This window comes from Anarhichas minor, unplaced genomic scaffold (assembly GCF_050575085.1).
Source record: "Anarhichas minor isolate MPS153535 unplaced genomic scaffold, ASM5057508v1 ptg000025l, whole genome shotgun sequence".
NCBI classification, from domain to species: domain Eukaryota; kingdom Metazoa; phylum Chordata; class Actinopteri; order Perciformes; family Anarhichadidae; genus Anarhichas; species Anarhichas minor.
In genome coordinates, this window is record NW_027466471.1 from 12,269,988 (window position 1) to 12,280,844 (window position 10,857).

At 42.1% G+C, this 10,857-nt stretch overlaps 2 protein-coding genes across 2 annotated transcripts; both read right to left on the reverse strand.

The window, feature by feature from the left end:
• Positions 1-350: 350 nt before the first annotated feature.
• LOC142957698 (protein limb expression 1-like) lies at positions 351-4,462 on the reverse strand. The gene is made up of 7 exons (XM_076099647.1): positions 4,447-4,462; positions 3,830-3,934; positions 3,119-3,324; positions 2,119-2,265; positions 1,951-2,046; positions 818-895; positions 351-710 (listed from the first exon to the last, which is right to left on the reverse strand). Exons 1-7 carry the CDS (start codon positions 4,460-4,462, stop codon positions 351-353), a joined length of 1,008 nt encoding a protein of 335 aa, XP_075955762.1.
• Positions 4,463-5,594: 1,132 nt separating this feature from the next.
• Positions 5,595-9,614, reverse strand: riok2 (RIO kinase 2 (yeast)). Its single transcript, XM_076099475.1, has 10 exons — positions 9,433-9,614; positions 8,826-8,964; positions 8,608-8,724; positions 8,183-8,358; positions 8,011-8,099; positions 7,703-7,894; positions 7,508-7,600; positions 6,814-7,242; positions 6,441-6,537; positions 5,595-6,093 (listed from the first exon to the last, which is right to left on the reverse strand). Exons 1-10 carry the CDS (start codon positions 9,496-9,498, stop codon positions 5,932-5,934), a joined length of 1,560 nt encoding a protein of 519 aa, XP_075955590.1. The 5' UTR covers positions 9,499-9,614; the 3' UTR covers positions 5,595-5,931.
• Positions 9,615-10,857: the final 1,243 nt, after the last annotated feature.

Here is a 10,857-nt window from a genome sequence, read left to right on the forward strand (position 1 = left end):
AAATACATTACACATGTTGTTTAGATTTTATAATCACAAAATAGTGTTAATAAGATTAAAACATTGTTTATACAAAATGTAACTCTCGTGATTACAGAACTCTTATGTTTACAGAAAACCTGAAGAAAATACAATGCTTAATATGTTCTGTTTTACCAAACATGTAAAATCTCAGAGATTTTAGTAGATGGCAGAGTTTTAGCTCATTCACACAGTCTAATCACACGTTTTACTGTCCATCCTCTCTGCTTCAATCTAATCAAAGACAAGTCTACCATGAGCATGGTGAAGGACTGTTAGGCGGCTATATGTGTTTGCGAGAGGTTTGACAGGCTGTTAGCTTTGTGTTTTTAGGGAGGGTTGGTGAAGGACTGCAGGGTGGGGTTTATGTGGACTTCTGTGTCCTGGCTATAAAATATTTGTAAAGGAAGTTGTTCTTGCTTGTGTGTGTGACTCGGCGCCTCGCTGAAGGCCTCAGGTGTGTGGTGAACGTACGCTTGACTCAGAGCCAAACTGAGGATCTCTGTCTTTTCCTTGTAGAAGCGCAGCTCTATGCCTCGGCGGCGAGCCAATACCAGCTCCCTCTGCGCCACCTGCAGCTCCTCCCCGAGTCGCCCCGGTGACCTCTGCTCCAGTCCGAGCCAATCCAGAGCCATGCTGCTGCGTATATACTCGTCAAGTCCTTGCTGAGAGTAATAGGAAATCACACTCTGAGGGGGAGGAAAGAACATTAGCAATCATCAGAATGTAGCAGCAGACATACTGATGCTTTCGTTAAAGTTAGCTGAAACCAGGGATGAGATACTATGACCTGTACCTGTCGAGAGCACTGCCTTTCCCTCAGAGCCTTCAGTGTCCCGTTCCACTGCAACAACTGGAAAATTGTCATCATCTCCTACAAAGGGAACAAGAGGGGGAGAGAGTGGGTGAGAATGAGACAGAGAGAGAGAGAGAGAGAGAGAGAGAGAGAGAGAGAGAGAGAAAGAAAGTCTTGTACAACCCCATGAGTAATGACTTGAATAACAAACCCAAACATCCAGCTCTGTGTACATAGGTCTGACAAAGATGACATATTATGAGGGCATTTCTTGAGCTCACACCTTAGCTGTGGATGATTGGTTTGAAAAGATATTGTAAATCTTTACGCACCAGGTAGGTTTCACCCTGATGTATAAAACACTGTCTAACTGACCAGCTGCCATGTGTTAAGAGCTGGTGACATTAGTGTTAAACAGAGAAAGTCTATACATGAACTGAAATTGACCTAATGAGACCCAGATGGAAAGCATAACACACAAGTTGTCTGGGGTTGAAGTCCATGTTGTATCTGCTGGTCTGTTTACTTTGTTTCCAGCTTTGCATCCACCCTGAGCTACTTATTTATGATTCTGTATGACGTCCAACACCTCCTGGACTGACTGCATGTATAGATGATCTGAAGCACAGACAGCCGAATACCTCATCACTGGTGCTGTGTGTGCAGAGATGTTAATGTATGTGTGTGAATACATTTCATTGTGTGTATGTGTATGTACAGGTGTGCACGTATGGTGTGTATATTACTTGGAAGCTCTTTAGCAGGAATGATAATGGACCCATTTCCTCCTGCTAATAACCCCCTTTCTACAGACTTCTGCTTGAGAAATATCGGCATGGGAATAAATGAGCAAAACTATTATATGGGGGGGGGGGGTAATGATAACAAAGGAGGGTGGAATAACCCCCCAGTGGTTGTGATTCTTGTCATGTTTGTCTTAATAATTCCTAATTGTGTAAAATGATACTGCTTTAATTGGGGTCCAATTATAAGTACACAATTTCAGATCCCTTAGCGGCAAAGTACCCCTTCACAAAGCCTGAATCCTTTGAAGTAAATCGATATTTCACACAATTACCGCATGATTTATGAGCACAGCGAGAAGAAAAATAGGCCTTGGCTTTATGTTTTACCTGAAACTCCAGCATTGTCTTTCCTACGTTGGAGCGGAGCAGCACACTGTAGGTTCCTATGCTGGTGCTTGAATCACAAGCATCTTCTATAGAGACCTTTACAGAGACAACGGTGCAGGTCAACATTCATGTTGCGACTACATTATCATAATAAAAGTGAAATACCACACTCACAGCACTGTCTGTGGCCGCTTGCTGCAAACTGTGAGTGATGAACTGAGGGTTGATGCGTCGACACGGCAGCTCGTTCACAAGTGAGTTCATCAGAGCCACACGAGCTGCATCCCTCCGAGCTTCTGCCTGAGTCTCACACACCTGCGGGTGAGGAGATGATGAACATAAAGGATTAAGATGTCAAAAAGAGTGCAAAAAGAAAAAAGATGTGAAACCTTGTCACTTCAAACAGACATTTATGGGTCTGCTGATGTATGTGAGCCTGGGGTTGACTGATTTGAGTGAACAAGTTCGGTCTATCAATGGGTGCCTGCTCTTAGTTAAATTATGATGATTTTACACTTCATTACAGCTAATCATGGGTTCAGACCTCAATTCATCAATGAGATTAGAACATAAGAGGCATTCACAGTTAACCAATCACATGCCTTCTCTGAGCTGGGGGCTGCTGTCTGGGTCACAATGAGCCCATTGAGAGGCATTGTTGGGTTTAAACAGCACAACATCAATTTAAATAAACCTTAAAAGTGTGTGACTGTGTGTTTATCTGCATTAAATGACCTTCAAGTGTTGCTTGTAAGCTCTTACCTCTGACGGGAAAGTTAATGTAAGACAACAAATACTTTTGGTCAGAAAATTAACAGTTTGTGTGAATTAGGGGCTGTTTTATTTTTTTATGATTTAGTTGAGATCTAGTCTGTGTTGCTGCAGCAAAAAGAAGAGAAGCAATTGCAGATTAAACAGTATTATTACTATGTAAGCGTAGTAAATAACACTAATCGTTTATATAGTATAACAAACTAAGTGATGTGTTGGTTATTACATTTACAACTGATGCTTCCACGCTCTCTGCAATTTCACCATCAAGAGAGAAACATCACCTGCATCATGTATTTAAAAAATGCTAACTTGTAGTTTATTTTTGGTCAAATACGTGTACTTCCAACGTCATGGAGGACAACCTGCCAGGCAGCACAGATGATGATAGACACACCTTATAGTTACCAAAGCAGCTTCCTCCTGGCAGGGTGACATAGCAGACATATGGAGGACCAGGGGACGGTGCAGACTCGTACAGCAGCAAGCTCTCCGTGTGGATGGCTGCGTCCCCAACAGAACCATCTGATTCACTGGAGGAACCATTCAACCGACCTGTCTGCCTCTGCTCCCAGAAGTTATGGAGCATGGCCACTACATTCACTGCACACATATAACAAGGACACATGTCAAAGGGAAGACGGATTAACTTTCATTTGTAAAATGTTTTGATAACTCTTCTGTGTTATCGTCCCAAGGTTTCTTTCGTCTCGCTCTGAGTAAACCTGTAAGAATCTGTGTAAATGTTAACATAAATATAGAAGCCAGACATCAGCATTCCCAGACAGTGTTTATTGAAGTAGAATTAGCGGCTGTAAGTGGCACCCCATAACTTATACAAATCAGCATTTTGTAACGCTTTGAGCTTATTTTGACCCTGAAAAAAGTTTAAAAGTTTCCTGCGTCCTTCACTTTGTGCCAAACTATTGGCTGCAGCTCAGTCTATGGCAGCAGGGATACGAAGACTGACACTTGTTGGAGGAATACTTTGCAGGAATATAACAAAGTAATGAGAAAACAAGTGGTTACAACAGTCGTAACAATTTGATTCTTTTATCTAAAACAAAAAGATATGTCCATTTCCTGTTGAAACTCCTCAGTTACTCACAGTCTTTGGTGCTGGTGTCAGTCTCACTCTGTGACAGGTATGACATGATGCTCTCCTCCACCTCCACTTCGCTCATCTTTACCCGGTGTTTGCTTCCACAGCGGCCTCAAATACAATCAGTCCACTTTTCTCATCAAAATGATCCATCAAAACAGCACACATGACGCTAGAAATGAGCAGCCACGTCCGCCATCACAGCTCAGGATGGGAACACCATGAGGAATAAACTCAAAATCTGAAAGCCCCTCTACTCTCCTTTTCTCCCCATCTCCTCCTCCCCTGTGTGAACATCCCACCAGGGTTTCTTTTTTGAAGCGGACCACCTTTGTCACCCTCGCTGCCAATTAGCTCAGGGGGCCCCTCACTCTTTCTACACGCACACACACACACACACACACACACACACACACACACACACAGAGGTGCAGAGCTGGAATGCTGAGCCCCTCCCCTCGGGCCATGCAGCTGGCTAATCCCTGAACAGAGTCGGTCAGTTAAAGACCTGCACAAAGTTGCCAAGTTAAACCACAGATGGCAAAATGTGCCACCTTGAGGAACAGGAATAATATTAATTTGTGGAAGGTATATTGCTTGATGCTTCTTTTTATATGAAATACCCTCAGTGCTCACCATGTTAGGGACAATTCTACACAACATGAAGTGTATAAGATGTGTGGGGGTGGGATACTTTTGACTTCACACACTAATTTGAGACCACGGAGCCCCGGCTCTGAGCTCCATTCACCCTCTTCAATATGAATGCCCTTTGTTAAAGTCTGAATTCACCCGCTCTCTGAAAGCCTCTTACATATAAATGAACCAAATTCTGAGAAAGAAGTGGTTCCTTAGCTCCTACGTCCTCTGCTTTCTCTTATTTTACATGTCAGTTGAGTTGTGTCCGTCTCACAGAGCGTTGGAGTATGCGTGCCCATTTCATGCTGAATGTGTTGGTGTGTTTTGGAGCATGTATGTTGCCACATGCTTTTATCAATCTCTACTTTTCTGATTGGATGCTGGGAGGGTGGAGATAGCGATCTATTCAAACGACATTAATAGTATGGAGATCTTTGAACCCTGGGAGTTGAGAATAAACAAGCTTTTCATGAACTTGCATTCCGTTTGATTCTTAAAGCCACACTCACGTTAGTCACCCAGTCAGCAGTATACCCAAAATAAACTTGATAATCCACTTTATTCAGGAACACTCTCGTCATAGATTTTTAACCATTTATTAACCATTGGCTTGGTAGCCAAGCAGCTACCAAGCCAAAACAGGGAGCACCATGCATAACCCCCCCCCGGGTAAACAGGAATGAGCCCGAAGTAAACTTTGAATACATTTCAACCATTTGCTATGCAAAATGAACTCTGATCTAAAAAAGGGTGGAGGCTGGAGTGGAGCAGGGAAAGCTTTGCCAGCAGTATGGTCTGTCACAGCATAGATGTAGAAAGGATCAGTGAGGAGGGAGTCATTTAAATGAACCTCCTTGAGGTGAGAGTGGGCTGTGATTGGTGCGTGGCCGATGAGAAGCGAGGATTCAATCGTCTGGCTGTCGGCTGGTTACAGCAGGGGGCGTATGACTTCCGTGTCCTGCATGAACTAAAGCTATGCTTCATTAATGGCAAACATTAATTAATAGGTTTGTCTTTTGTTTCCATCATGAAGTTGATATGCACAGGTGCATATGATGTCCTGTCAGAAATTGTTTTAAATTTCCTCACTTCTTAAACCATTCTTTTGAATAAACACAGGAAAACACATCAATGGTGATTTGAATGGTTTAATTATGAATCATACAGCTTCATTATAAGGAGTCGATATCTAAATTACACTGTACGTTTAACATGGTAGTTAATTACAGTTCAGATATAAAAACAGATTGTCTTCTTGATGTGTGGTGATCTGCTGAATGCACAGTTTTCACTCTTGTGTATTTCACAAAGCGGTACGGAGCAGTTGTTGCAGAGACACTCTTGCTGTGTTGTTGTTGTTGTTTTCAACTCTTCAAACAAAAGGAGCAGAGGGACCATACAGCATGCATGTTAACCAGAAAAAAAACAAAAAACATGTTGACGCAAATTCAGTCTGTCCATCTCTGCAGTTATCCCCAGAAGGAGGCGCCATCCAGACTAGACGTGATGTTCTCTTGGTTCTCTCTTCTGGATTTGGTCACCAAGTTGGCTTCTCCTTTCTGCAGACGTCTCCTCTGTGCAGCCTTCTGCTGTTTGCCGAGCTGCGCCCGCACCTTCTGACGGACTACCTCCTGCAGAACACACAAAGATAACGACAGCTGGTTACTACAGATGAATGTACTCACTGTCTGTCTCTGCAAGGCAGGCAAAACAGTATGTAGACATTTTGTTTCTGCTTCGGGCCAAACGTCAAATTCTTTGACAAACTGCAACACCGTGTGAAAGCTCTTCAGCAGCACCTACAGGACATTTCAGCTCTTGTCAAAACTTAAAACTCATTACTAGGATTGCTATGCCTAGTGAAGTGTCCAAACATTCAGGGATCACCTCAGAGTGTTTGTATTGTGTAATGGTACTGTATTAGTGTATGGCGCTCTCACCTTGACCCTGTGTGTGTGTGTGTCTGTGTTTTTCTTACCGGTGGTATTGTGGAGCAGCCCCCTATGCTGCCCATTGTACCCTCACTGTCTGTCCTCATCCTCCGGTGGTCTGCCATGTGGAGACTGTCTGAGTCTCTGCAGGACAAAACACACAAAAAACCCAACTGCTATTATGGCACAACAAAAACCAGTAAATCACTGTTGGGGTATAATTTGCATGTTTTTAAACATCCTTGCTAAATTTGATGCAAATTATGCGATATTTTATAATCTGAAATTTATCGACCAGGAATTCGTATTAACAGACCTAAAATGATTTGGTGGTTCTGTACCACAGTGTGGCGTATTCAAACATTATGTCATCTTACATGTTTTTCATGTTGGATTATGATAACGTCCTACTGTGCTTACCTGAAGGGTTTGAACTCTTTGTTGGAGGCAGAAAGTTCTGCCAGCTCTGGACACTCATCCACTGCCTCATTCAACTCTTCCACCAAGTCCTTATCTGGCTCTTCATCACTTGTTGCAGTAGATGTCGTCTCAGTCCCTTTTTGTTCTTCCCCCTTTTCACTCTTGTTCTCTTCATTTTGGACGTCTGCATGCGAGTCGCTGACTTTCAGACCTTCCAGTTCCAGCATTGCATGCTTATATTTCTCCATGTCCACACTTTCTTCTTCTTTCTCTACCTCCTCGTCCGTTTCCTCTTCGTCATCGCCCTCCTCTTCATCATCATCGTCGTCCTCTCCCTCAGGTCCAGCTGGGTGTAGCAATGCAGCATCTCTCTGCAGATCTTTGGTGAAGCCGCTAGCTGAGACTTCGACATCCAGAGAACAAGAGCGGCTGTAGGGACAAACAGTGACAACAAAAGATCACGTAAGACTTGCTTTCCAAATAACGATAAGATAAAACAATTATCAATGCAAAATGTGATTTTTCTAAACATTTGGAAAAATGTTGAACAAGTAAATAAAATCAAGTTGTTTAATAAATAACACAGAGCAGACAACATGAGGTTTTTCCATCACACATCTAAAATTAACACCAAGACAACTTTCTTTGTACATCAGGAGTTTTATTGCAACTGAACATAGCTATGCGTAGTTACCTGATGTCTTTGAAGGTTGGGAAGAGCTCGCTTTCGTAATTGTAGCGTCTGGCAAAGAAATCTCTGATACATTTGACATCTCTGTCAAAATACCTATAATCAAAGTTAGAAAAAGTGAACAACGGATTCATCTTTACATCTGTTTCATAATCTTAGGTGTTCATTCATTTTCAATTGTATAACTCAGACACCAACCATTCAGCATTAAAATGTGTGGTGGACACCATTTGGGGGAAGTCGATCATAGTTATGTGGTCCTGGTCGTCCAGCATCAGGTTGAACTCGTTAAAGTCTCCATGAATCAGGCCGTGATTGGCCAGTTTGACTATGAGCTCCATGAACTCATTGTACAGGGCTCCTGGATCCTCCAGCTTATGTACCTGAGACCTGAAAGACAACAATACACTCTAAATTACACAAGGAACAGAGAGAAGGAAGTGTGCGCTATTGCCATCACTAAAGCAATATACAAAGCAAGAAAGAAGGATGGCTTGTTTACATACAATGGATATCCATTGATGAGCTCCATCACGACAGCATGTCTGTTATAGTCCACAGGTTTAGGAACAGGAAAGCCCCGATCATACAATGCCTGAAACATTAGGAGACATTTTAGTAATTGCTGGTGACATTTTCTTTCTAGTCCACATAACTTTCTCTGATTTGTTCCGTTACCTTCATGTAGGCAAACTCCTTCATGGCAGACAGGCGAGAGAGGTAGAGCCAGGACATGTTCTTCCTGTGTTGGTGGTAATCTCTCTTGTTCTTCAGGTTCCTGAAGGAGGTACGACCTAATCTGTGAAGCTTCAGAGCGTACTGGTCGTCGTTTGGACTCGCCACGATATATATATCTACAGGAAGTGAGCGCAAACAAACATTTCTATGAACAAGAGAGTTTCTGACATTGTCCAAGCAGCCTGGGAAACTGACAGAGAACAGAAGTCATTTACATCAACAACAAGTATTTTTGAGTATTTCTTTATGGTTATTATGGGTAAAAACAACCTCTATCCTGATTTTTACAGAGATTTGTACAAGAAAAAGAGGTGGCTATGTGAACATATGCAGACTATGTACTACGTATGCAACTTTTTTCTTACCCGATTCTTTACCCACACCTATCTGGTTGCCAACTGAGATGAGAACTTCTCTGGCGCACAAGGTCTTCAGAGCCAAGTAGTCATATCCTCCATTGTTCAGCCTGTAACCCTGCACAGCTGAAATTCACACACACATGCCACATTACAAATATGACCTAAATGTACTATGTCCACCAAGACTAGTGAGGTTCAGCGAGCATTCCTGTGTATTTTCTCACCTTTGGAGCGTTCATAGGCCACGAGTTTGTGTTTGACAAGCTCTCTGAGGACCTTGTTGCAGCCGCCGTGTTTAAGGCTAGCTATGGAGGACAGGAGACTCACTGGAACAATCTCATGGTTCTTCATCCCCATCTCAACCTGTGTGCAGGAACGTTCACAGGAAGAACCAGAAGTAGATCAGAGCGCTTTAAATCCAAGCCTGCTAGCAGAAATAGTGCTGCAGAGCTGAATCGACATGAAATGAGCACCGCTTGATGAGAGCATGGCCTGGGATTTTAAATATAACAATATGATGACATATCGTTGAAGAGGCATTTGACTGATTTTACTCTGAGGTTAGTTTAATGGTCATAGGGAGCGCTACTGTAAGCTATGGACAAGAGGAATGCCGACTACTTATTCAAGGTACATGGGCAAGCAAGTATTGTTTTAAGATGGGCGTCAAAGTGTGAACCTCTGTCAACTCTCTACAATGACAACACTGACGACATTTCACTCACCGCAACGGTGACATGCACCGGCTAACTCAAGCTAGCAGAGGCTAACTCAGCTGGGACCGAGCAGTTAACGGTTAGCTTAGCTAACGTTAGCTAGCTAGCTACTTACCGCTGTGAGGACTCGGAAGTCATCTCGAGATAAATATCTCAACACCACGACATTCAGCTTCCCCATGTTTCAACCCGATAACAAACGACAAGTGTGTTTGTAAAAGTACTACTATTACTTTTTGGGCTCAATCGTCCACATGTTTAGTAAACACACGTGCAAGTCGGAAGTTCAGGGAACGGGAAAACGTCACTTCTGGTTTACGTTCGATGACGCCATCCTGACACACTCGTACCCGGTATCTTTAACACAATACAACACACATAATTTTACACAACCTATGATAAAAAAACGTTTGAGCCTAGGCGTGAAGTAATAAAACAACACATAGCATCAGCATCATGTGTAGTAGTGGCGGTAAAGTGGTGAGTTTAAGTACTTCCGCCTGTGCTTTTATTTTGGAAAGCTGTTTTAACATTTATTTGCTGGCTAGATTCATTACTGATATCTGCTCTAATTCAAGATATCTGTAAGTATATTTTGACTATTAAATTGACTAGTACGATTAAGATTACTTTTACCATTCATGTGTATTTAGTGTTTTATTACATATATCTACAGTTCAAAGGTATCTGCAACTAGATTATAACTATGGCTGTAATTCCAGTTTCCGATACCTGCAATGTAATTCAGATTTGTCATTATTCCAGTTCAAGATTAAATTAAGGTTTGATTATAGTCAGAAAGACGTTGTATAAATCTTGAAGTGGATTATGACCGACCAAAAAAGATTATTCAATTTTTTGGGTTTTGTTTTACAGCAGCTTTGAGTAGATTTCACTTGTGTATCGCATTTTGGGATAACAGTGTTATTCAAAAGCCCTCAAAAATCAAGTGTTTTTTAGTTTTCATACTCACTTTTTTAAGTTAACTTTTTCAGTGTAAAAACACTACATATTTAAAACCTTGTTAGCAATACTGTAGTATATAACTAAATGATTACAGTCAAATCTTAAAGCCATACCCATTGCATGACAAAGGTGTTTTCACTTGTTATCTGATCAGACATCTTCTCCACGCCTTACACTCTTGCTGCACCTGTTAGGGCGGGGCAACATACATCTTTTGTGTTTAGTTAATAGATTTTGGGGACATTAGGAGGTTCTTTGCATGACTTCGGCCCGTTTTGCAGAGGTCTAATCAGCCAAATTAACTGAAAACAACCTTCGGTGTGCAAGGGTCTTTAAATCAAAAACGTCTCTTTTGATTTCACTATCACTGGTGGGAGAAAGTGTGGAGAGAAAGTAGGCCAAAGTAGGCATTTGTTACAGCAGACCTTTTGACAAAACGCACAGGTGTAAATAATAAAAGGAATGGTGGCTGGCTGTCACTGCCATGGCAGGGCACACTTGGGTTAGTGACACCTGTGTTTTTCCTACGATGAGAAGTCAAAATGTCTGCTGTGAAAGGGGCTTATGGATGTAA